This window comes from Corvus moneduloides, chromosome 6 (assembly GCF_009650955.1).
Source record: "Corvus moneduloides isolate bCorMon1 chromosome 6, bCorMon1.pri, whole genome shotgun sequence".
NCBI lineage: Eukaryota > Metazoa > Chordata > Aves > Passeriformes > Corvidae > Corvus > Corvus moneduloides.
Window position 1 is genome coordinate 49,478,946 of NC_045481.1, and position 26,590 is coordinate 49,505,535.

Below are 26,590 nucleotides of genomic sequence, written 5' to 3' on the forward strand. Positions count from 1 at the left end.
CAGGAGCGCCTGCAGGGGGCGGTGTGGGCCCGTCCCAGCGGGAAGCGCCGCGGCGCGCCAGCCTTCCCTCGGGAGCGCGGTGTCCCTGCGAACGCCGCATCCCGCGCTCCTCTGCCAGCTCTGTTCACCTTGACTCGGAAACCTTGGGAGAGATGGAGCTCTCCCCGCGCCGTGGCCTTTTGCTGCGGTTGGATGGCTTGCGCGATAAGGATTTATTTCTAGCTGTGGGACAGTTTGGATCTTGGGGAAGTGGCGTGGGTTTGGCAACGTCTCTCAGGGGTCCCAGAGTTTTTACTCTGCTTTTTGAGTATCGTTTGGAGATGAGAAATTAGGTTCTTCTCAGAGGGCTTCAGTAATTCAACCATGTGGTTTCACTGACTTCATGATTAAAATAGTAGTGCATATATTTAATGTCCCACAAGCTAAAATTAATTTCTGTCCTGCCGTTATAAACACTGGTGAAATTTCAGTCCATTTAAAATCAGCAGCAAAGCTCTGTCTTCAGTGGGACAAGGGGCTGACTGTCAGAATTTGAAAACATCCAGCAATGGGCAATCCCCAGTCCCTGTGCCTATGATTTCTCTGACGGGCTGCTATGATGGTTACATGATTGTTACATGATTTGGTTTTTTGTAAAAATTCCTAATCTGCAGTCTCCATTTTCTACTTCCCTAAATATCTTTGAGTACAAGATAAGAGCTGTAAGTCACATTCTGTCAGCATCCCTAAAAGATAAAGGTTTTATTTAAAGAAAAAACGATTTGGTTTTGACTCTGTCCAAATTCATTCTTTCACTGTACCCAATGCTGAAAAGCAGTATGTCCCAAGGAGATCAGCTACTGACCACCCCTACACATTTAGAGATGTATCTCCCAGCTGTTTCTGAGAGGCAGAGTGGCAACCTGTGGAGACACTTCACTGTTATTACAGAGGTTCTTTGATCCAGAAGGAATAAAGATATTTGGTTTTAAATCTTCATTGAACAGCTAACAAACTAAAAATAATTTGTATTCAAAATAGTGCAAGGTGTATAATAATGTAAAACAAGTATAAATGAGCAGGAGTTTTATGCTGTAACTGAACATGTAAAATGGGGTATCAAGGCTTGGTGCTGGCAGTGTGACCCACTCAAGACACTTAAACTCGCTCTAGACCATTGGCTTGATTTTTGGAAAAAGGTAATTTTACCTAATATTTAGTCAGTATTGTAGCCTATTCTGCCTCCGTTTCTAGCTTATATATGATCCCAGGGAAAGACACTCAGGGGCTGGAGTGCATAGGGGTTACCTTGGGCAAAGTGGTGACAAACAGTGGGGCTTGGACAAGCACTACGGGGAGTTTGCCAATAATTGCCCGTGAATGTGGGCTCAAGTGCATGAATTTATCCAAGTGAAAAGGTCAGCAGAAAGCTGTGACCAGACAGTGAATTCCACACAGTGATCTTCCACTGAAGGTGCCCTTGAGGACACCTTCCTTTGGGTTTGGACATGCTGATCTCCAGAGGTCCTTTCCAATCCTGACAATTCTGTGATTCTGTAATTCCCTGCTGCTGCCACCAGTAACAGCCACTTTCCAGTGTAATTCCCAAAGACAGGTTTGTCCAGAAAGATGTTGCCTTGTACAGTGGGGCCTGAAAAAACATCCTTGCAAAGAACAAACCCTGAGATGCTCTTCTCAGTTCTGTGTGGCCATAGGGGAAAAGGATGAAGGACAGAACAATCTCCCCTTGGAGACTTTTAAGTGCATTCCTCACTTTGAGAACAGGCAACCATAGGAGGTGCTTATGGCAAGCATTTACAAGTATTACATTGTTAAACCTCATTGGAAGATTAGGTCTCTCCAGAGCTTCCAGTTTGGATACTGTGTTTAGAGTGCTGGTGCTGCACTAGCTGTTTAGAGCTACCCCAGGCTGTGTGTTTGGATTGTTTGGGCACTGCTTTGGACATACAGATACAGAGAGTGTGGATCAACAAGCATTCAGCAGAGAAAGAGAATTTGCAAAGTTTCTGTAAGAGCTGTTGCCCTTATATCTGTTCCACATTCCTTCATCTCATTTTTTTCAGGATGTGATTGAAAAGGAAGCTGGGAAGGCAGAAGCAGATTGTACTTCCTATGTCAAGAAGCATGGGCAGACTCATCCTATACACAACTGACAGGTAGTGAGACCATCTTCACAAGCATATGTGCCCTCTCAGCAGAAGCAGCATGTGGACAAGGAGAGCTTATTATCTACAGTAACTGATTGATTTCTCTTCTTTTTCAGAGGACAGAGACTGGGAAAACAGCTGATTGTGAGTTTATCTAAAATTAACAGAATTGTCTTTTCAGGCAGAGGGCCCAGAACATATTCTGGCAAAGGAAAAGGGAGAGAGAAAGACTTACATTCTGAGAGTGTGTGGATACATTTGGTTAGAAGATGAACATGAGAAGTCTGAGAAACAGAAATGGCAGTACTTAATGGAAAAATAAGAGGCAAGTAAGTCTTGCTCTGAAAAATTTTAAAGTCGGGTTCTTTGTTATTTTGGAATTTGTTTAAGGTAAAAATTTAAATGTTGTAAACCATGGAGGAGGCTGTAACTACGTTTCAGAAGGTCATCAACTTTTAAAAGGAGAAGGTTGTTGTACAAGTAGGTTAAACATTACCAGTAGTACATGAAGTAGTTTTGTATGGCACTAGTTTATAATCAGTTAGTAGCTTTGCTCTGTTCACACTTAGTGGGCTGTATTTTAATACTGAGAGGGACAGATTCCATTGCTCTTATTCATGTTGAGTTGCAGTCAGTGGAACTAATTGTTGAATAAGGTATGCTCAGCATGAGGATGGGTGATGGAATCTAGCCCAGATGGAAATATCTTTTAAACTCCTGCTGTATTAGAGAGCAGCAATCTCAACACAGGCAAATCTAGCATGTTGCTGAAAGTGCTTTGAGCCATTCCTGTGGCACATTATTTTTATGGTTGAATACGGGGTTGTTTTACAGTGGTTGTGTCTCCCCTCCCAAAGTTCAGCCACATTCACAGAAAAGATGGGGAAAGCATCTGCACTGTAATTTTCTGTCCTATGTTACAACACCAACAGAAGGTAGGTGGGCTTTGCAGAAATTGCTACTTAACTGCAGCTGTATCAGAGTTTACTAAAAATGTTTCATTGTGCAGTGCTTTTATAGTAATGCAGTTTTCTGGCATTTATTTTCACTCTGTGGCGTACTCTTCCATCATGCACAACCTCTTAGATGTAGAAAAATACTGGTGCAGTTTAGTATACATATGCAAAATCTCTTGGAGAAGAATACCAGCATGCCTGGGTGGTGAATTGAGGAATACAATGGAGATGCAAAGATAGAACTGAATTTATTTTCAAGCAAAACAGGAGTATCAGCTAAAATATTACATGAAAGTGTGAGGCAATCTTTCAATGAATCAAACCCCAATTGCATAGAAGATGTATATAATGACAAAAAACCCCCTAACTGCAGGCTGCTGATCTAGCCAGTTGCTCCTCTTAGGTGACCTTGGGAGCCAGGGTACAGAATGGGGCACTCTGGTAGGAGACTAATGAGAGGAACTTGGACACCTCTGGACTATAACCAAGCTGGCTAACACTGCCCTAATTGAAAGGCAAAACTAATGAGTGGCCTCTCTCTCTGATGCAATTCTAGTTAAGTGTGCTGTTTTTTCACTAGGATCTCATGCCCCTAGTTGGGACCAAATAAGGAATACAAGAAGTAGCAGGAGTGCCACAGTAATACCTTTACTGAGCTAGCTGAGATAGGGATCTGTATCATAATTAAAGCAATCATCCTATGCTAAGTCTGGACAAAGTCCTAGAGCTACTCTCTTCAGTGACACTTGAAAAATACGCCGTAGAACCTCTGAAGTTCTCATCTAATGAGAACTCCTAATTTCTCTCATCTGCTTTCTGAGGGTGAAAAAAGCCAACTAGGCAATAACAGTAGAGAAATTGGCACGTTTTCTTATTCCCACTGTTGAGGAAATGTTTGCATCCTTCATCCTGAAGAAGTATACTAGAAATAGCTGATCAGTAAATGCATTAGACTACTTACTTAAATTGCTAGTGTGATAGAAATAAGACAAGAAAACGTTGTTTTCAAACAAGTCTTTTCAAAAATAAGTTCATTATGTTACTATACTTGTTAGTAATTTAAAATACCTAAATAGTAATATAAAATATTCAGTAATATAAATCTAAATATTTGGATTTTCTGCCATATAAAAGTTTCCTTGCACTAAAGGGGCAGTGGTTTCTTTTTCATTTGTTTTAATAAAAATTATATATATTATTAAAATAATTTGCACTAACTAATCCTGTTAATGATTTAAGACAGAAAAGAAGCTTGAGAGCTTTTGGCTTCTAGGAAGAATTGCATAGATAAATGTGACAATCTAGCTAGCAACCTTGCTATCATTTAAACCAAATAGTGGTATGGGCTAGATTTTGAGCTGTGACTCAGCAGAGGGTGTGGGGATGGGTGTAAAGCAGGAGGAGTGACAGAGCACCGTGTCTCCTCGTTCTGGTCCCAGCTCCACCCTCGGGACAGGTCTGCCTGAGGAGCTGCCCCGTAGCTGCAGCAGCCTCAGCATTAAAGGCCCTCCCTGCCCTGCTTCAGCTTTGTTCCTGTGCCATCATTACACTGTGGCAGCATCGTAGTGCAGTGTATGGTTGCATATATCGGCCCTATGCCATCTCTGTGCTGGGAGCATTCTCTCTGGGGTCGCTTCAGACCTTCTGCAGCTCCTGTGCACTGCTGGAGAGGCGGGCAGGGCCTGCAGTGATCACTAGACTCTGGCTCTATGCTGGTCCTGAACTCTTTCTGTAACCGGTCCATAAAGTAATCCCCAAGACTATTTCTGCCATCCTGGGAACAGTCAAGCCTGCGAGCATTGGTCAGCAGATCTCCCATCAGCTTGATCTTCCAGATTTTGGGCCCAATAAATTGTTTCTTGATAGTGCTTGCGCTATGAGGGTCTGAATTTTCAACACTCAGGGCATAAAGCTCTTCAAAATATCGTAGCAGAGTTTTCCATTGTACCATTGCTAGTTCCAGGGCTTTCATCAGACCGACTGCATAATCACAGTTTGGTTTCTGAAAACAAAGACAGAATTGTATTTATTCAGAAGAACAGCTCATGTATCTGCATTCATCAATGGATTCCTGCAACTTAACCTGGTGCTCTAAACAAGTTGTCCTAGGATTTTGCAACAAGTGGCAGAATCCAAGCACTTCTTCAAGGAATAGATTTAGATAGCAGCAGCTATGCCTGAGGAGGGTTCTTACACCAGGAATCATAGAATGGATGGGGTTGGAAGGGACCTTAAAACCCAACCCTCTGCCATCTTCCACTAGACCAGGCTGATCAAAGGCCCATCCAACCTGGCCTTGAGCACTCCCAGGAATGGGGCATCCTCTACTACTCTGGGCAATTTTTTCTAGTGTCTCACCACCCTCACAGTAAAGAGGGTCTTCCTAATATCTAGTCTTAATCTGCCCTCTTTCAGTTAAGAATTGTTATCCCTCATCTTAACACTGCATTCCCTGATAAAGAGTCCCTCTCCCTCTTTGCCGTAGGCCCCCTTTAAGTACTGGAAGTCCTAAGCTCTTCCTTGATGCAAACTGAGTGTTAAGAAAGATTTTTCACAATAGCCTTTTTACTTTCTACAGCTTAACAACTGCTATGATGGACCAAAGAAGAGCCTTCTGTATTAACTAACTTGGTAGAGGAGAATCAGCCCCCTGGTTTTAAACCAGTGAGGTGGGTTATTTTTTTCCTGAAAACTTTGAGTTATTCCTTTGTACCCGTGCAAGCCTAAGTTAGATCTTAGACAGTTCAAATTCTGTCATGAGCTGTACTTTAGGAAATCAACTACTGCCCCAAGCTGGGTGGTTCTCCTTCCTTACCACTCTTCTTAGGTTGCTAATCATGTCTAAGCTTCTACTTAGGTTCAGTGTGAAGGAGACAAGTGTGCTGTTTCAGCACAATTTAAGGAGTCATAATCCATTACAGCATACTGGAAACAGCAGTGTCTAGCTAAGTAAAAGAAAAGGGGAACACACTCCATATTCTTTTGGGCTGGAAAGCCACCCTGTAGAGTTAGAACTGTATGTCTGACAGTTTCTAGGCATCACAATCAAGAACAAAACCATGTACATTAGTATTACAGGTAAATTATATCTGGAAATCTAATAGTGGGTGAATGCAGAGATCTGAAGTACCAACAGTATAATTCAGTAAGTTAAACAGATCACAGCTGCTTCAAAACTTCTTGACTACTACCCACCTGGATGGTTTTAGAGCAGTAATGGCCTCCTCTTTCTTGCTGATACTTCATCAATGCCTCTGCAGCTTTTCTCTCTTCTAGAGCTTGATGCAGGAAGAACTTCGAAATATTTGGTAGAGCCACATGTGACTGATCAAAATATTCACCCTAAGAACACAAAACAGGAGTGTTAAGATTTGCCAGAGATGGGACTCACTTGCAGCAGAATGTGGCTTTAACAGAACTTGGGAGATCCTTCCAATGGAAGGTGTTTTGTTCACAAAGTATAATTACTTTGGAGACCTTGATCCAATTTCTACAATAAATGAAGTAAGTAGTTATAATATGAAATGAAGAATCTCTATACTTCTACTAGAACTCCTCCTGTCCTTTAATATTGGTCAGGCAACTGTAGTACTGATGTTATTCTTGCAGTAGCAGTTAAGAGATCTTCAGAATATTTTATTTATGAGTGGTTAGCCTGTGTGTGTTTTGTAAAGGGTTTTTGTTTTGTTTTTTAAGCAGAATCCCAGCACAGAGAACATAAAATTTATCCCTGCAGGCCTGCATTCCAGTCAAAAGTTAGCTTTCAAAGGTATGAGAAAGATGAGGCAAATACCAAAGAGTGAACAAGTACAACTTTGCATCTATCTATCAGTTTTATGATGGACAATGGTATTCCAAACTAATGGATACTGCTACTGAACTATACAACTTCAATATGTAGGTCATGCCTGGGAAGGCATGTCAGGAAGAACATCAATCTTTTGGAGCGAGTTCAGAGGAGTTATCAGAGGGAAGGAGCACCTCTCCTATGAGTAAAGGCTGAGAGAATTGGGTTTGTTCAGCCTGGCAAAGAGAAGGCTCTGAGGTGACCTAATTGTGGCCTTCCAGTAGCTGAAGGGAGCCTACAAGAAAGATGAAGAGGGACTTCTTATAAGAGCATGCAGTGACAGGACAAGGGGGAATGGCTTCAAACTGAAAGAGCAGGTTTACATTAGGTATTTGGAAAAAAGTCTTTACTGTGAGGGTGGTGAGGCACCCTAACAGGTTGCCCAGAGAAGCTGTGGATGCCTAGTCCTGGAAGTGTTCAAAGCCAGGCTGACTGGAGCTCTGAGCAACCTGGGCCTGGGAAAGGTGTCCCTGCCTGTGGCAGGGGGGTTGGAACCTGATGATCTTTAAGGCCCTTTCCAACCCAGGCCATTCTATAATTTCAGAAGTATTACAACCCTAAATCCCCTGCAGGCCTTGTTCTGTTCTGTATGGGAAAGTAACAACTTACACCACTGCCATATTTAACCACGCTAACAGATCTAACTAGCTCTTACATTTAGAGTATTTTATCCATGCTATGGCTGTCCCATAAAGAGAATGCATTAGACACAGGGAGCAAAGGAGAGCCAGCAGGTTACACTGGTTTGAACACTGGCTCTGCACAGCTCTGATGTCAAGGAGAATGAGAGGCAGCAGCTGGGACTATGCCAAGAACCAAACTGAGGGAGCTACAGCATCCTGATCTGCTGGTGCCCTGAACATGTGTGTGCAACACAGCACAGCTTCTGTCTCTTGGACACAGCTCTGCACCACAGTACCCATAACTGCATATTGAGCTGCTGGCTTGCAGCCTGCCTAGGAGGGGCAAGCAGCAACTACGTGCATTTCCTAAGTTCTTCTGCTTCTGATTGTCTTCCCTGCTTTCCTCTATTACCCTGCTTAAATGGGAAATACTTTCACTTCAGCTGTGTTGCTCTGTTTAGAAAGAAAAATGTTAAACACAGGAGTTTACGTTTTTCTCTTCTATTTTTAGGGCCATCTTGGGATACCCCAAACCTCTGACACACGTACACATGTGTAATCATAAACCACTGAAGAGAGAGAACATACTACAATGTTTTATTAAGAACATTCACTGCAGTATTTGCAGAATCCTTTTCCTCAAGTCATTCATTTCTGTTTCTGTTGACAGCACAGCCAAGATTCAGTGTTTTATAACCAGTTCCTCAGTGCAAGCATGTGGCATGACTTCAAGTGGAACCCAAGTTAGCACATCTGCTTAACTGTTAAGGTAAATCTTTTATGTCAATCATTCACTATTTAAGATGTTCACATTTTTAGGTTTGATTTATCCACAGTCACTTTCTAATTGAGCTTTCTCCATCCCATCCAGCTGCCAATTGCTACAATTTTTTTAATCCACAGGCTTAACAGGTAGAGAGGTTTTATTGCATACTTAAATTTTTATTGAACTTATACTTGACTCCAAACTCAGTTGAAGGATCTTGGGGATATACTGAATATAGTTTGTGTTGCTTCCCAGTGGATGCTTGGCATCAGAAGGTATGGCATTGATAATTTTGATTTTTTTATTTTAATGTCTCTGTTAAGTTATATGTTTGCCTTGATGCTTGATATGTAGCCAGATGCAATTTTGGCATGAATTTTACATGGTATCAGTGATACCTTTTATAATTTCTTGTCCAAAGTTCATGCCTGTGGGACAAGAAACCCTAAGCCATCCGCGACGTTCACAGACCATAATTAACCACACACAACTGTTCTACAAAGTTTGGGGGAAAACCCACTCAAGCGTTATACTCCAAAGCTGTTAACATTCCCTGTTCCTGTCCATCCTCCGCAGGCAAAAGCCCCTCTGTGAGCTACCCAAAACACGCGAGCGCTCGTTTCGTGGCCCGCGCCTTCCGGACCTCCCTCGTTGTTTCCGTGGCCGCGCGGGCGCAGGGGCCGCGGCGCGGCTCTGGCAGGAGCGCTGCCGCCGGCGGGTCGGGGAGCCCGGAGAGCCCCCAAGCCCCCTGCGTCAGGGCACAGGCACCGCTCTGCCGTCTAAACCCTCCTCAGCCGGGCCCCGGCACCTCCTCTCCCCGCCGCCGCTGGCTGCCAGGGCGGGCCGATGGGGCACACACGCAGCCCTCCCGTGCCCGTCCCGCCGCCTTACCAGCGCCTGCAGGCAGTAGTGCAGCTCCAGCTGGGCGCCGGTGACGCCGCAGAGCGCCTCCTCCACGGCGGCCGGGAAGCCGTGGCGGACGCGGCTGGCGGGCAGCGGGCGGTGCGCGGGGCAGGCGGGCAGCGTCACCCGGGGCCGCTTGGAGCGCGGCTCGGCCATGGCCGGCGCCGCCATGGGGCCGCCGCGCCGCCGCGCCGCGCCGCCTGATATAGCCGGGCACCTGGGACACACCTTGCGCGCCGCGCCGCCCGCCCTCCGAGGCAGGAGGAGGAGGAGGAGGATGTGGGTGCGGATGCGGATGCGGGGGGGCCGGCGGGGGCCGCCGCGGCGTGCGTGGCCCTGGGCAGGCGCGGCGGGAGCGCGGACAGCTCCGGCCATCCCGGAGAACCGGCGCGGTGCCGGAGCCCGCGGGTGCCGGCCCGGCCCGGCCCATCCCGTCTGGGAGCATCCTAAATAGTGAATGATTGGCATAAAAGATCTATCTTAACAGTTAAGTAGATAGGTTAACTTGGGCTCCACTTGAAGTCGTGCTACACACTTGTGCTGAAGAAGTGGTTATAAAGCACTGAATCTTGACTATGGGTGACTTGAGGAAAAGGATTCTGCAGTGAATGTTCTTAATAAAACATTGTAGTATGTTCTCTCTCTTCAGTGGTTTATGATTACACATGTGTACGTATGTCAGAGGTTTGGGGTATCCCAAGATGGCCCTAAAAATAGAAGAGAAAAACGTAAACTCCTGTGTTTAACATTTTTCTTTCTAAACAGAGCAACACAGCTGAAGTGAAAGTATTTCCCATTTAAGCAGGGTAATAGAGGAAAGCAGGGAAGACAATCAGAAGCAGAAGAACTTAGGAAATGCACGTAGTTGCTGCTTGCCCCTCCTAGGCAGGCTGCAAGCCAGCAGCTCAATATGCAGTTATGGGTACTGTGGTGCAGAGCTGTGTCCAAGAGACAGAAGCTGTGCTGTGTTGCACACACATGTTCAGGGCACCAGCAGATCAGGATGCTGTAGCTCCCTCAGTTTGGTTCTTGGCATAGTCCCAGCTGCTGCCTCTCATTCTCCTTGACATCAGAGCTGTGCAGAGCCAGTGTTCAAACCAGTGTAACCTGCTGGCTCTCCTTTCCTCCCTGTGTCTAATGCATTCTTTTTATGGGACAGCCATAGCATGGATAAAACTCTTCTAATGTAAGAGCTGGGCCGAGGCTGGAGTGGCTGATGAGAACCCAGAGGCAATCGTGGGGAGGGAGTGAACTCTGAAAAGTCTTAGGAATTTGGCAGTGTGTGTATATGTCTTGGCTATAGGGTAAATTCTTCAGGTTTTTTGGTTTAGTGCTAAAAATGTTGGTGCTGAGGTGCTGAACTGGTCCTGCCTATGCTGGTTAAACCATCTTCAGTATTTTAGTAACCAGTAAACCTTGGCTTGTACAGTAAGTTCAAAATACATGTTACTGACTTTTTCAACTGCTTTATCATATGGATGGAGCTTGGCATTTCTTGAGCATTTCTTTACCTTTAATGAATTCAAACCAGTGGAGCAGAAATATGGGTAATCCCATATTCAAAATCAATAATTTTCTGTTCAGTGACTTTGTTTAGTAAGCTCAATGTTATGTGCTGTTTTGTGGAATATTCTTCTAGCAGATCACTCCCCCACAAACCCAGGGTGCTAAGGGCAGAATTGTTTTCCGTTGCCTGTTTTAATTGTTATTGGATCTGACTACCTAGAGCAGAGCATGCATCATCTGGGAGTAGTCATGTAGAGATGTGAGAACATTGCTCATGAGAAACTTAAATAATTCTTGTTCAGTGCCTCCATCTCATATTCTATTCAGCCCTCTTTGCTGTAATTATCAATTTTTTAGTTCTTATTCTTCATGTTGAAGTTAAATTAGAAGTTTCACTTAAAAAAAAATCAAACAGCATTTAAGCATTTGGGTAAATTTTCGTGTGAGTTAAGTATAACTGTAATGTTTGCAAGGCTAAAGGAAGTCCTTAAATTCATTAAATGTCAATATATTGGCAAGACACTTGAGCAACATATGATCTTATTCTGAAGTTCTCAGTAAGCATCCTCTTCTTCACTGTAGCACTAGGGACTTTTGCTAGGAAGATGTACCTCCATCAGCTACCTTTTAGCTCCTTCCATTCCAACTGTCCTTCTTTTGGCCTGTGAAATAGTTGCTGGTGTTTTATTATTCCAGAATAATTCCTTGACTGCCTCACAGAAGGAGGAGCAAGTGTGGTGCCTGGGTGTGTGTATGCATTGACATCCCAACCTAGATAAATACTTGATGACCTCCTTTCTTTGGCAGTCTGAATAACTTGAAGTGTGAAATAGCAATAGAAAGCAAGTTAGCCGGTGTCCCCATGGAAAAGTTTGTAGTTTTACTTTGTTAACTGGGCATTCATTATGATAATTTCTGAGCATATCAAATCATAGAGGCTTGTATCTGCATTAGTGGACTTTGGAGCCTCGGAAAACAATATTAAGTTATTCCATTTCAGTGATGGACAGCTAAGAGACAAGGGCAGTTCTTAAGGCCATTTGTGATGCATTGAGCTGATCTGAAAACTGACTCTGAAATTCTTTAATCTCCATATGTTCCTTTTATGAGAACACCAATTTATTTTGCTTTGTGCTTCATAGAAATAAAGGAAATATATGTCATTTTTACTGTTACCAGATGTATTGTGGAGAAGTTCTGTTACAAAGTAGTGGGATTCTTGCTACATAGGATGAGGTGATGTCACATGCTGGTTTTATCTGGACTGGGGAAAGTATCATTGCTCCATAAGATTGTGACCTCAAGAGATGCAGTATCCTGGGGAGCAAGCACTTCGTTCAGTTTCTAAGTTACAACTTTTCAGCCCAGAGTCGCAGAATATTCTGAGCTGGAAGGGACCAACAGAGATCATCAAAGTCCAGCTTGGCAGCTGCCTGCTATCAGGTAGGGTTGCTTTTAAGATGGCTTGCTTTTTTCCTCACCTGCCCTAACCTGAAAGGGAAAGTCTTGGTGTCTCTCTCCCAAATTGTATTCTGCAGAGAAGTGTGGGTTGTTGCAGAAAGGATTGGTGACATCTGTAAACAGGGCTGGTGGCAGACAAATGCCTTGATGAAAGGTATCTTTTCATTTTCATGATTTGGCATGATTTTGGTACAATGCACTTTAAAGTGTGTTGAAAGTGGATGGCGGAGTGGGAAGCCAACCAACCACAGTGTGGTATACAGAAATGCAATTAAAATTCCATCCAAATAAGCTCTCTTGCACATAAACCCATACCTTCCCTACTCCTCCCCACTCCTTTTCCTATTTATTCTTTGGCAGAGTGCAGTAGAGAGGACTGTTTGTGTCAGTAGGCTTTAGCAATCCTCTCAAAATATCCTTTCTATTGAGCTTACTTTGCAAACATTTGGTTGTACCTGGCCATTTTCTACTCTGATTCTCTCATTTAAAGCTAGACTCTCTAGGCTGCACTTTGTAGTCTGCAGTTGATATTGTTTATTCTTTCACCACAGGTAGTAAGAGTTGTGGCTGTTGCTTCTCTTCAGCTACCATCTGTTTGCTTCTTTCTAGCTGTGATGGATTTTTCATGTGCTTTGCAAATAGTCCATCTAATGCTGCCAGACTTTTCTCTCATTCAGTGCCAATCAATAGCTAGGATGAAAACAGAGGGCTGTGTGAGGAAGAAGTAATAAGCAAATAAATGTACGGTATGTATGCCTGTGAATTGGCCTTCTTCATTCATCATTTTGTTTTGCAATTAAGTGAAACCAAAGCTCTCTGGCAGGAAATTTGGAATGATTCATACGAACACCCGTGAATTTGTGATTGCTTTTGTTGGACTTGAAGCCCCTTAACCCATTTTTCTTATGCTTTTCTAGTCTCAACAGGTGCTTCATCTCACTATTTTATCCAGTCCCACTCTTTTTTACTTCCTTTATCCACAGAGGAACAGCCAGCAAGACTTCTGAGTTGTTTTGTTGCCTTTTTGCACTGTATGACTCATACAGTTAAAAAAGAAGCCTGAAATTTGGGATGTTACTACTTAAGTAAGCATAGCAAAATAACCTCTTTTAACTGACTTTCAGCAAAAGTGGTCATCAGCAAAACATGAGACGGCCCTGGGGAGGCAACAGTGTTGTGACAGTGCTGTGAGGTAGACATTCTGGAAAAGGCTTTTTGTCTCTCTGTCACTGTGCTGGTTTGGCCAAATTTAGAAATACATCCTCTGAGAGAAGGCAGGTTACAAACCACCCCTCCCCCCACCGGGTTCAGGAAAAAAAACTTTTTCCTCGAAGAAAAGTGAAAGAGATAGAAACTATTTATTTAACAAACACACAGAAAAAAAAATCTACTAAAGCTAAATAATGAAACCTCTTGCTGTAGAGAGAAAACCTGGGAAAATTTCAGAGTCCTTCCGTAAATCTCTCCCCCCTCCTTGGAGGTGGGACGAGGTGCTGGGCCCACCTCCAGGGCCAAGGCCTCGGTGGAAATTCCTCCCGAGGTATTCTGATGTTGGAACAGTCCAGCAGAGGGAAAAAAAAGGGAAAAATGAAGTCCCAGGAAAACAAAAGTTCAACTCTCCTGTTGCAGCGGGGATATTGCAACATACATATGCCAAACCAGGAGTCCCGTGGAAAGGAAATATATATGGACAGACAGATTCTTGATAGCTGTTTCAGAGATGTTTATTTCTCCAGCCGCATGGCCGGGGCTGTGCTCAGGAACTGTTCCAGTCATGGGACCAAGGGTCCTTCTGCCCGCGCAGGGAACACAAACCAACCAATGGGAACGAGGCTGAGCAGGGACAGGGAAGCCCCGTGTCTGTGCCCTCAGGGCCCCTCTCCCAGGGCTACACGGCAGGGGAGGGACCCCAACACCTCACCCGTTTTATTTTAATAAAAGGAGAATGAAAACAACTGGATAAACATAACAAGAACAGTTTCAAAACAAAACAAGCTACCCTCCTGAGTCTTTAAATGTCCAATCAGATTCTGTGGAACATCTTAGGGCTGACAGAATGGAGACAGAACTCTCTGAGCATGCTTTGTGGGGAAACTGAGGCAGGAGAGGGTTTAACTTCTTCCCTCCCCCTTTTCATCCCCCACTCGGCATTGGAAAGGGATTTTTGGGGAAACAATTGGCAAAGGCATGGTTTTGTGAGGGAAACCATGGATTAAAAAACGGATTGGAAATACACTGGCGGTAATAGGACATACAGTAAAAGGGAAAGGTGGGATTAGGAAAGGGAGACTGTAGGGGGGACTTACATTGGAGATATTGTCTAACATGACTACGATTTTTTGCATATATACTGCCTTTTACAGGAACACCATCAGGCCCAGTGACCTGCGATGCTTGTAACCCTTTTCTACCTTGTATAATTTTGAATTCCACCACCTCTCCATCTCCCAAGCTTGGGATGCATTTTTCAGGGTTATTCTTTTTAATAGCAGTTCTATGCACGAATATGTCTTGCTAGTTGTCACACCTTGTTATAAAACCATAATTTTGCTTAACATTATACCATTTTACTATCCCTAAGATCTTAGTTTCTATGATCGTTTCCTTTTTCCGAGTGGCTGCTGTTTTCTGTCTCGCTGCGTCTTTGCTCTCTCCTTCGGCCGCTCCCGTGTTGGAATTGTCGGGGCTGCTGGTGCCTGCGCGCTCTTCCCGGGGTCGCGTTCAGGGCTGCGCGGGCCGGGCCCGGCCGCGCCGCTCAGTTCTCCGTGCGTCGCCTCCTCTGGCCGCAGCTTCGCTGCCGATGCCAGGCGCTGCACCCACATCTCGGCCGGGCCCCCGAGCGACGACTCCCCCACGACTCCCCAGTGTGCGTCTCGGCTGGGCGCGGCTCCGTTCCACCGCCACCGCCGCCCGCGCGCCGCCCGCGCGCCGCCCCTCTCGGCCGGGCGTTCACGGGGCTCGCTCCACCACGCGCTGCGCGGGGCCGTGCGGGCACCGCCGGGTCGCGCCACTCCCACCACGCCTCGCTCCGCCGCCGACACTGCAGTTCGTGTGGCTCCGCCCGCGCGCGGGAACTGCCTCGCTGCTGCTCGCAGAGCGCTCGGTGCACGTGGCCTGGGCCGCACGGTCCCTGCGCCAGGCTTCCCTTCGCCAAGACACAGCTGACATTGCTCAACAGTCTCGGTAACTAAATAATATTCACGAAAATATTCTTCCATCGGCATATATTTTGACTCCAGTATTAACTGTGTCCAAACGGTTTTCCAAAAGCCCTTGGTAAGAATTAAATCCCAAGAAACATAGAAGAAGTTCTTAAACAACCATGCCAGGAAGTTTCAGTTCTTTTTGAGCTTGAATTAAGCTAAAATTTACAAATCTTTGTTCAAGAATCTTTTCAAGTTTAAGATAAATGTCCATATGCGGCTATAAGAGCCAAGAGTCTTCCCACGGTTCCTCCATAGTTTAGATATGGAATAGCAAAACAAAACCAAGAAGAGGAATCCAAAGTTTCCAGGGTTTACTCACACAAATCAGTCCCTTAGGGATCGGAGATCATTCTGCTCACAATTCTCTACCATTATGTTGCAGTGGGGATACTGCAACATACATATACCGAACCAGGAGTCCCGTGGAAAGGAAATATATGTGGACAGACACATTCTTGGTAGATGTTTCAGAGAGATGTTTATTTCTCCAGCCGCATGGCCGGAGCTCTGCCGAGGAACTGTTCCAGTCATGGGACCAAGGGTCCTTCTGCCCGCGCAGGGAACACAAACCAACCAATGGGAACGAGGCTGAGCAGGGGCAGGGAAACCCCGTGTCTGTGCCCTCAGGGCCCCTCTCCCAGGGCTACACGGCAGGGGAGGGACCCCAACACTCTTCATCTCTCCGGAGAAAAAGCCAAAAGCTGGCTGGAAAGCAGCAAGCCAGGTGCTTCCCTCCGCTCTCGCTCTGCTGCTGCAGCTGAACGCAGAGAGCTGTCTCTATCTCTGTGTGACCTTGAACAAGCTGCAAACTGCTTTGAAGAAGTTTTGGCTAGTTTTTCTTCCCCCCTCTCAGGCTCAGTTTAAAGGCATTGAAAGGCACAAAATTAATTCCTGGGCATAGAGCAGCAATATGGGATACACATCATAAAGTCACTCCAAGACAGTCACTGAGAACTGGGAAGGTCCAGTTTGCTGTAGTGCTCTGAAATCAGCATGTTTTGGTGATACAAGAGAAGGATTTCTCAAAAACAAAGCCTAGTCCCTTTGAAATGAGTCTTGTTGGTGTCAAACAGAGCAGACAGAAGCCTGTATTTTGGGTTTATAGGTACTGAAAATTACTATATTGTGCCACATCGATACATATTTTGCCTGTATTCCATTTAATAAAATGAGGTACCAAAATGAAGTCCTGTTTGAAAAATACTTGGATTAACTTCTAATTTTGCAAGTAATTTTTAAGTGCCTTTTTTTGGCACTTGCCTCAAATTCTCCAAGCCTTAGTTTTCATGTGCTTTCCTTTTCTAGAGTCCCAAAGCTCTTCTTCTTGTCATTGATATTTTTGCGTTTGCCAGACATCCATTACTGCAGCGTTTGAAGCCAGATGAGATGTTTGAGGTTGTTCCCATCACTGGAAACAGCCATGTCTTTTTTGCCTCCATTGAGTTTTCCCATGTTGCATCAGTAGCTTGATAAAGTTGCGACACATTTTGCTTCTGTTGTAACTTTTATCTCAGGCAGTTTGTTTCCATAGGCTTCCTTGGCACAAGTCTGCATGGCACAGATACTGAGAAGCTGGCTCATTGCCTCTCGTCTTTCGCAATGAAGTTCTTCCTTAAGGAACTTTCCGAATGCTGGATAACATAAAACATTGTGACATGTATAGAATTCTTTGAAACTTTACAGATTGAAATCTGTCCTTCAAACAGAATGTGCCCACAGGCCACAGGCATATCTCTGCTGTGTCTAAAGCTAACATAGGAGACAAACTTGTAAGAGTTTCTGAAATACAAGCAAAGCTTATCTTTAACCTTGTGTCACAGAACATGTATAGGAGGATTTTCTAATCTGTGCTATTTTCTTCTCTGCCGTGTTTAAATTAGATTATCTGTAATTAATGCTTGCTTCCACCATGGGACTCTTCCAGGAGCAGAGTTTGGAGACAGACAGCCTCCACTGCTTCTCAGCTGGGAGCTGCCCAGGGGCTTTGGTGTACAGGTGTACATCCTGCCCGTGTACCACCAGCCCTCACCCTCCTGCTGGTCCCCAGAGCCCCCTCCCTTCTCCTCTCTCTCCCTGTGGGCTCTTTCCCACTGCTGCACAACCACAGTAATCAGGCAGACTCGTCCTCTTCCTTTGCTCCACTCTCCCTCCTTTGGACCCCAGGAAAAGCTCTGTGCCAACAGCAGGTTTGGGATCCATGTGTAGCTCTGCAGTCAAGCCAACAAGATGTAAGTGCATCTCAAGTTCATCGACAGACTCTTGCTGTGACTGTTGTCCTGCCCCAGCCTGGTTTGCATTTGACATCTTTCCCGCAGCATCTCAAGTGCAGCTGCGCGTGGCCGTGTTTGTGTGACTGCCTACATGTGTGGAGCTGTAGGTCAAACTGAGCTCTGGCCACTACTTAACTCATGTCTAGTATGTTACTATTTTCTCTCAAGCACTTACCACTCTCTCTGCAATTTCAAATGCTGACAAATCACCTACACTGAGTTGTTCTGCCATGTTCTTTTCTCCTTGTATTTACAGAATCATTACATGTCCTGACTCAGCTTACCAGCTCACCCGTGTCTGTAGGAGCCCAGGCTCTGACAGCACTCGGGTAGCCCGTGGCTGGGATTGGGCAGAGGCAGCAGGGAGAGCTGGAGCCCGGGGGCAGTCTGTGCTCCCAGCCTGGTGGCTGCAGAGGACTGGCAGCCTGGCTCAGTAAGCTCCAGCCTGGCCAGCAACATTGGCCCTTCCATCTCCATTTCTGCTGTTATAAATACACTTGAGTTTTAAGTGGATTATTCAAGTGCTACTGACTGATACTACCCCTTTGATTTTTCTAAAGAGGCTGTGCTTAGGAGTAAGTTTGTATAAACTGACTGGGTTCATCTGCCTCTGAGATTTTGCAATTGTTATTTCAGGTCACATTTAAAAAAGCATAGGCCAGCAAATGTAAGGCTCATCCATGTAATCTATCTGTGGTATATCATAAGTGCAGTCAGTAATTGCAGGTGGAAGCCACTGAGCCTCAGCACTGGATAAAATTTAAGGGGATTCTGTGGAATTTCTGAAAACATGAGGCTTGCCCCAGGCAATGTGTTGCATAAGGGAGTTGTGCAATGCCAAACTGCCTGAAGTCTGTCATAATTTGTATACTTTGTGTACTTGCCTTTCTATTCTACTTGCCTTTCCACAGCTGTGGGTTAGAATCTGTACTTACTCTTGAACAAATGAGAAAATAACACCTGAAGTGTTGAAAAAGGCAGAGCCTTTTCTTGTGTGTGTGCAGCCTGTGCTATCTGAAATTGGTGACCAGGTAATGCCTTCCAGGCAGTGTAAACTTCAGTACTCTGTGCTCCAGGTGGCCCTTGAGGGGACATCAGCCCTACCTCTTTGAGGTAACCATGAGCAGGTGCACTTTGTACGTACTCAGAATATCTGGGCCAGCAGAAGTAAACTGTAGGCAAGGCATGAAGATCCAGAAACCATGGCCCCAACACCATTTATTGTCTTGCTGCTGTGTGCTACTGATAGTCAATGCTTATAGAATCCCTGCTAGTACCAGGAGCACCCGGTTCTGAAGTACAGGTACTTCTGGGAGTTAATTGGCTTGCCTGATGCCATTTGCTACTTGGCTTGAGAGAGAGGAAATTAAAGCCACAGTTGTGGTAAGAGGAGTACGAAATGTTTACAGGTGAAGAGGAAATGATTCTAAATGTTTTGGCTTTTGTAGTCAACAAAAAATAATCAATGAATCCTTTTCACAATTTTTGTAAAAGAATCCTTTCAAAGTTTAAGTGAAACTGCTTGAGAAAACATATGAAAATGTTTTTTCTTTGAAATTTTAACGTGAACATTCATCAGCTAAATGTTTGTCTTAAATTTGTATTAAGATGGAGTCTGCAGTGGTGAATCAGACAAAGCAGAAGTGGATAGTTTGACTCAAACATCATGGACCTTAAAGGCAGTGCTAAATTCCAATGAAGTAACTCCTCTTCTAGTTCCAGTCACAAATGATGCTTTAGTGCTGCTTTCTGGTCAAAGCACCTCTTTTAGATCATCTTCACTGTATAAGTGTTGTGATTGCCTGGGGTATCTCTTTCCCTATTACGTTCTGCCTAATTCCATTTTAATGGCTTTAAATACATTTAAAAAATCTTACTACGATAGGTGTTAGATTGTATTAAGTTTGTGGCAGTATGTCCCAGGCAGTGTCTTCTCTGCCAATTTGCAAAGGTCAAACAAATTATTTTTCAATTTCAGTGTTTTTATGCAGAGCACTTGTTGAATTGAGCGTTCTCCTGATTTTGCTGGAATTATAAGGTAGAACTCAGAGTATGTTTGGCTCCTATCACTTAAAGCAGTCAGCACCATTATTTGGTAATCTTGGGAAGTTATTTATTCTGATATTTAGGATACAGTGGCATTACCCACAGTGATGCAGTGAAATGCTTTACTTTTTGATTTTTAAACCACTCCAGTTGCTATCTTTTTTTTTTTAGAATTTAGAAATTACTGGGCTGAGTACTTACAAATTTCACAGAACATTTTGTTCTCTGATTTAAATCCTGCATACCAAGTGCCTGCCTGGGGCAAAGAAAAAAAAGTTAGCTTTGATACTCCAAAACTGGTTGAATAAATCCTGTGCAGCTGGCCTGCGTGAAATGTGCCCAGTGACAGCAAGCGGCAGCAAGGATTCAGAGGGATCGGGAGAGCTCTGTGCTGTCAGATGTTACAGTGTTTTATTGCTTTGACTGGGAAGGGCAGGAACGTGTAGGTATCTCTACTGCTCAGTATAAGGGTGCAAAGTGGTTCCCTTGGGCATGTATGTGGACAAAATTGCTGCACAAGTGGGCAGTGTTGCCTTCTGCGTATGCTTGTACGTGCTCTGGTGTTTTCCAACTTTGGAACTGTGGTTAAAGCCTCAAAGGGAATGTGTGAGTCTGCAGCAGCTGAGAATACATTTCCAGCACTGGAGGTTCCCGTGTGGTTGAGTGTCTGTCCCATCCTTGGTGAGGAATTGTCTAACCTGCACTGTGGTGTTCATCAAGGGAAATTCTTGGAGACTTATTTAACTGGTCAAGCCAAGGCAGTACAGGATACACTTGTCTGTACTTGTGGATGAGATGTCAGGAACTGTTATGGATTGGAGACTGTTTTTTCTGCCTGTGCTGTTCTCACTGCCAGCTCTGTTCATCCAACTGTCTCTCATCACTTTGCTTCTCTTTGTAATATAACCCAGCTGAGGCATGTTCCCAAGGGAAAAGTGACTTAAATCGGAATCTTGGAAAGTCAAGAATTAAAAGATGCATAGTTCAGGAAAATAAATTTTGGAATACAAAGTTATGAAGGCTGTGACTGGTTCACATGAGCAACTTGCAGCAAGGTCATGTGTTCCTCTGATAGTGCATCAACAGGAATTTAGAAATCTTGCTTTTACTCAGGCTGTGTGAGCAGAGTGATTTTGGCCATGCTCTGCAGTGCCATCTCTGTGAATCCAGCTCATTCTCAGGCTCCAGAGAGCTTCCCAGGTTCTCTAGGAAGAAGCACAAGAGTAACTGCAATGAGTGAGACCAGATTTACAAAACTGGCCTCTGGAGCTCAGAATGGCAGGACTCAGAAAAGAAGAAAACATAGAGGCTTTCGTTAATACAGGTGTTTATCAGAAATGCACTAAGAGGGATTTTAAAAAGAGATTTATATGTATTGGATGGTAAGCAGATTTCCAGCAAAATGAGGTGAGAATAAAACTTTCCTTGGAGACAGTTTGGCCAGCAGTTGTTTCTGTCAGGATTTTTTTTGCTCTTCCTGTGTCATTTGTAGGGGTCATACATTGAAATGATGCTCTGGCCTACAGGGACCACTGTCTTGAGCCAAGTGCATGGCAATTCTTAGGATGCCTGTGCTGAAAGACTTCTCTTAACGGACCTTGATGGGGTTTGGTTTGATTTGTTCCAGAATGGGATCGCCCTTGTTCCTGTTGCTGCATGCTCATGATCCGGAGCCCCAGGACTCAAGCAGGACTGAGGGATGCATGGTAAGATTGCTAGCTGCGTGCAGGAGGATGGTGAAATCTGGGATGTGTAGCTTGTGACTTTCAGCTGTTTGGTTTGAAGCAAGGGACAGGAAAGCGTCTTTTTCTTTATTGATGGAAGAACAATGTAGATCAATGAGAGGAGGTGAAAAATCCTTAGGAAAACTAAAAACAGAAAAGAAGCAGCACAGAGAGTGGGCCAAATCTTTTGGTTGTGTATGTGAGCATTACTCATATAACTTCAAGAGGGTACATGCTTTAACTGAGCATGTACCAGCTGAGGACTTGGCCCATAATGTCCTTTAAAGAGCTCTGATTCCTCCCCAAATAGTTTTTCCCTCCCTCTTCAAAGGGCACCTGTTGTTGGTGGAGTTGGTGATGATACTGGATTAGTGCACATGTGGTCAGCCTGCTTGGCCTCGGCCCTTTGGACCCAAAATGAACTCCAGCTGCTGTTGCCCAGAGCAGGTGCTTCATCCAGCCCAAGCAGCTGTTTGAATGTACGCTGTCATGGCCAAGAGGGGGGGGGAGGTCCCCTGGAGTACCCAGAGGAACAACTGATCAGCAGGAAGCAAACGGGAAGTGTGCCATGGAGACCTGTTTTTTATACCCAGCAGACAAAAGTTGTTCTAGCATTTCCTTGTGGAAATTGGGAACAATGGCTGTCACTCTGCATCCACTGAGCCTGCCCAGTACCATGATGGATTATGGTTCCTAAAAAGAGGCTGAGGGACCACTAAAGACCAGCAGGACTGGTTGTAGTCATTGGTTTAAAGCTCCAGTGAGTGGCCTGGCAAAAATGAGATTGAGCATAGAACAGAGCACAGGCTAATGGCCTGCTACATGTGACAGCTTGGGCTTCACACACTGCTAGAGAGAGGAAAACAAAAGCAGAGATAATCTGGGGTAGGAAGCAGCTACAGGGATTAGTGTCAGGGAAATGGAGGCAGAAGAGATGACCTGGGGATATGTGCAGATGTGATGGTTAGGAGTTTGAGGTCAGAGGTGGAGGAGGGGGCACAGATAGCTTGTGTCAGAGATAAAGGAGCAGCAACCCAGGGTTAGAGTGACAGGGACAGGACAAAGATTCAGGTTTTGTGGAGTAAGGGAATCACAGCCTTCAAAGGGGTGAGGGCAGCATAGAGTAAGGGCAACCCAGACCTGTAGCAAGAGGTAGTAGTGGGAGATGCCTTGCAGAGCAGGGAGTCTCACAGGATAAGCTGTTCAAAGTCATTTCCATCACTGGCATCACAAACAGCTCCTTCCAAGTCCCCTCCAGCATTCCTTCAACTTACTCCCCTTCAACTATTGTCACTGACCTGGCAGTGGTTCTTGTGCAGTACTGCACTCTCTGATTATTCCCATGCTGTTAGCAACAGTGCTCCTGGCCTCCTTTTCCAGGAGCATGCACTCTCTGGATGTGTCTGCGTATGTCACTGTCAGCATTAACTCTGAATTTAATGTGACTCCTCTGGGTCCCATCCTCTTACCTTTATTCATTGAAGTTACCAGAGTCCTTCCAGTTTCTCTGATAGCCCCACTTTGTTTCCCTGTCCTGTGCGTGGTTTTTGTCAATCCCATCAGCCAGACTTTGCATTCTGTGTATCTTTGTATTTCTGTGTATCTTTGTATTCTGTGATAGCTCAACCAGGTTTCCACTGAACCTCCATAAGGAGAGGTAAATGCTAAGCAAGAATACTTCCTTGTAAAGCTATAAAAGGATTATTCAGGCCAGGTTTCATTACAGCATAGCCTAAGAGCAGGAGAAAACATGAATATTGGAGGCTTCTCTTTGTCAGGAAATGGGATTTCCGCAGGTGCTCAGTTGTGAATGCTCTGCATGCTTCTAAGGCTTGGCACATGGCATTGCTGAATCCTGATTCAGGATGCAAGAATGTCTCATGACCCTTGCCATGAAAACTGGTGTCTGGCCATGTTTGGAAATCAGCCGTCAATGATGACAGTAGATGAGTATGGGTGAAATGAGCAGCTTGGCTTCAACACTAAGCAAGACTTGTTAAATGTTGTAAATACAGATGTCCAATTCATATTTTGAATAATGAATATTATGAACTTTCCTGTAGCAAGTGGTAAGAAGCTGGATCATCTTTCTTCATCTGCTCACTGCCTTCACAGAATTTGCAAGTGTGACAAAGTATTTCATCGCTTTACAGGATTAGGTAAGATTGGTAACCATAATTCATGTACAGAATTGCACAGAAGTAGTCTAGGCAGCCAAATGTATTGATTTAAGATCACCTATGTGGTGGCAGGGAAATTGTTGGTTTATTTGTTTCTTATGTTGGTCGGGTTATGCAGCTGACTTCAGTTATTTATTCTTTTGGATGACAACCATGGCTGCACAGGCCTGTACAATTTCTGTTCCAGTGTAACTCTTCCATCAGGTATACCCGCTATTTGGTTTGCTTCTGTATAAAAATTAAGGAATTGGAAAAATAGCACCAGAAGCTCTACATGAATGACATTCTCAAGGCTGTTAACGAAATAGATGTGTTAGAAGTAGGGTGTTTCTGTGCTCATTCTGTTCTCACATCCCTTGGACAACTGCATGTGGAAAGAAACACCACACGCGACTGTTACAAGTGTGTGATGTAGCTCCGTGCCAGGGGAGACATCCTCTGACGAGCTCCCATGGATGTACCAGCAGTAGTTCTGTGCTGTCTCCTTAGCTGCCTGATAGCATGGCTGGGTGATACCACTGATCAAGTGGCAGCTGCTGCCCTGCCTCCTTCCTCTGCCCCTGTCTTCCTCAGCTTTCTTGCACTCAAGATGAATGAAAGTGCAGATTTTCAAATCTTGGTGGTGTAGTAAATTCTTGCTAAAAACCAAACCAAATGCAATTTTCAGAGTGGCCCTGTATTTAAGTGTGGCAGCACATTTAATTTGGAATTCCAGAGGTTTTTAACCACCTACATGTGGACAGGAATTTTTTGAAGCACCTGCCTTTTGCTGATTAAAATGTAATTAGGTACCAAGGATTTTAACCATTCCTAAAGGATGTGTGGCAATGTCCAGTGTCCTGTCCGGTGAGGAACAACAGAGTGAAACAGTTTGGGTGTGGTAAATTATAATTTACTAACTGCTGGATTAAGACTAAGGAAATAAAGAGCTCGTTAGCAGGCCTCCACGTTTAGGGGATCTGGAGAGCAAAGAGGTTTAATTTGTACAAGGCCCATGTTATGCTGTGCAGGAATTCCCAGTTCAGGGTCAAAAATGCTGAGAGTGCCCTTTCAGCAGAGAGCTGACAATTAGCTTGCTGCCAGTAGGAAAAACAGCCTTTAAGTGGTGAGTGAACTGAGTGTCAGGAATGGACCTGGAGACAGGGCAGCACACAGTCAGAGCGAGTGACATTCTTCACACCTGCTGTGGGGCATAACAGTAGCTGGCTGCCTCAGCCCGTGGCGCTACAAGCAGAGCATTGTGCTGTGACACAGCCTGGACAGCGATTGAATTACACACCGATTAGGTCTTCGGCTTCTCCCTGTCACTGTGGACAATGGAGAATCAGAGAAGTGGACATGAGAGCTTTAGCAGGCCTTGTGCTCTCCAGCAGAGGAGGATTAGTTTGTAAATGGTAAATTGTGTTGGGGCCAAGAGTCGTAAAACTGAACTCTTGCCCCGCTGCTGCCTCAAAGGCACAGGATCTGCAGAAAAGCCCTTCTCCCCCCTTCTGCTAAGTGCTGTGATCAGGGGAGGGGTGGGCATATGGAATCTGTTCCTCCTTTCCTCTGCCAAAGAAGGAAGAAGAAATTGGTATATTTGTACAAATTTTGCTCCTCACTGTCTCTTTCTATCTTTTCTAAGGAAGGGCATGGAATTAAATTAATCAGTCTTCTGCCATTTCCACAGGGATGCGGATTTGCCTCTCACTGAGGTGCTGCTGGCTAGTTCACTGCCTGCTCGAGGGTGTCTCTAAGACTGATTTAATCTGAAGCATGCACTTCCTCAGGAGGTCTGCAGCACGGCTGGAGGAGTGCAAACACTGCATCCCTTCCCTCCTGTTACCTCCTTCCACATGACTACAGTGCCTGTGCTGTGCTCTCAGCTCCCTCACCCTGAAATGTTCCTTGTGATGGTTTGCACTGAGCTGCCTGGGAGCAGGCTTTGCTTTTGGTGGCAGTATCCCTTGTTGCCATGTCATTCCCAAAGAAGATGGCTTTATCCTTGCCTTTATTCCACTGGGACCAGCTGCTCTTCACACAGGAACCAAAAGTGGCAAATCTCCCATAACTTTTTTTAATTTTCAATTGAAGCTCCACATCACGTGAACTTCTTGGGGTTTTTTGAGAGGTAAAGACTTTTTTTTACTTTTTCTTTTTTTTTAGAAAAAACATCAAATAAAAACCTGAAGACAAAAAAACAACAAAACCAAAACTTACAGAAAAAAAAAAATCAAAACCCACACATTGAACCCAAGCTGGAGAATCAACTGCATTGTGTGACTGATACAGTCCATGGGAGTACAAAGCATTCTCAGTCTGGTCTTGCACATCTACTCCCTATACCTATTAATAGCTTTTAGACATGAACATAAACATGGAGATGGGCAGGACTAGTTTGCCATGCAAACATTTATCTGGGGGGCCCATCCTATTTTCTAGAACTAAAGATTTCACTGTGATAAGGTGGACATTTTTAAGCATTGGTGGAGATAGGGGGTTGTAACTGCACTTAAACTGAGGTTGGATTAGGCATTCTCGTATCTTGGAGTCTGCCAGTAAATAGCAAAGTATACAAGCAATGGAAATATGGCCTTCTTAATCTGTAAAAAGAAAAGGACAGTTTTGAAAATCCATCAATCTTTCATATCACCTTAAGGCATATTGATCCTGAATCATCACAGGGAAATTCAACAGGGATGCTCTTGTTAGTGATCTAAGAATATAAATGTGGTTGAATACATGGAAAACTGTATCTTGTTCCAGTTGTCTTTATTACTGCAATAAATAATACCAACTCTCTATTCCTACAGACTTTATCTCATCTCTTTATAGTATTGGTGTTTATTTTGTTTTGAGCTGAGAAACAGTGCATACCTAGATACTGTAAGGTTGTAAGAGGTTTTATGAACATACCATTTAAAAGGGATTGTTTCTGCTGTGGTTACTAGTTTGAACTGAGAAAAGATACTCGTA

The 26,590-nt window shown here is 44.5% G+C and overlaps 1 protein-coding gene and 1 long non-coding RNA gene across 2 annotated transcripts; one reads left to right on the top strand and one right to left on the bottom strand.

Annotated features, from left to right (window-relative positions):
- On the top strand, positions 1-26,426 carry LOC116445625. Its single transcript, XR_004240836.1, has 5 exons — positions 1-2,156; positions 2,329-2,476; positions 21,359-21,437; positions 23,519-23,614; positions 25,305-26,426. It is a non-coding gene; the product is annotated as an uncharacterized LOC116445625 (long non-coding RNA).
- LOC116445622 (ferritin, mitochondrial-like) lies at positions 3,333-9,655 on the bottom strand. Its single transcript, XM_032112442.1, has 3 exons — positions 9,231-9,655; positions 6,299-6,445; positions 3,333-5,105 (listed from the first exon to the last, which is right to left on the bottom strand). The coding sequence occupies exons 1-3, from the start codon at positions 9,615-9,617 to the stop codon at positions 4,602-4,604; spliced, it is 1,038 nt and encodes a 345-aa protein (XP_031968333.1). The 5' UTR covers positions 9,618-9,655; the 3' UTR covers positions 3,333-4,601.
- Positions 26,427-26,590: the final 164 nt, after the last annotated feature.

Bases quoted from the DNA above. Each gene is read 5' to 3' on its own strand.
- LOC116445622 (XM_032112442.1), bottom strand. From the start codon at position 9,617: ATGGCCGGAGCTGTCCGCGCTCCCGCCGCGCCTGCCCAGGGCCACGCA. The intron at 6,446-9,230 runs GTAAGGCGGCGG...TTGTGTTCTTAG, and splicing joins ACTACTGCCTGCAGGCGCTG to GGTGAATATTTTGATCAGTC. The intron at 5,106-6,298 runs GTGGGTAGTAGT...CTTTGTTTTCAG, and splicing joins ACTGCTCTAAAACCATCCAG to AAACCAAACTGTGATTATGC.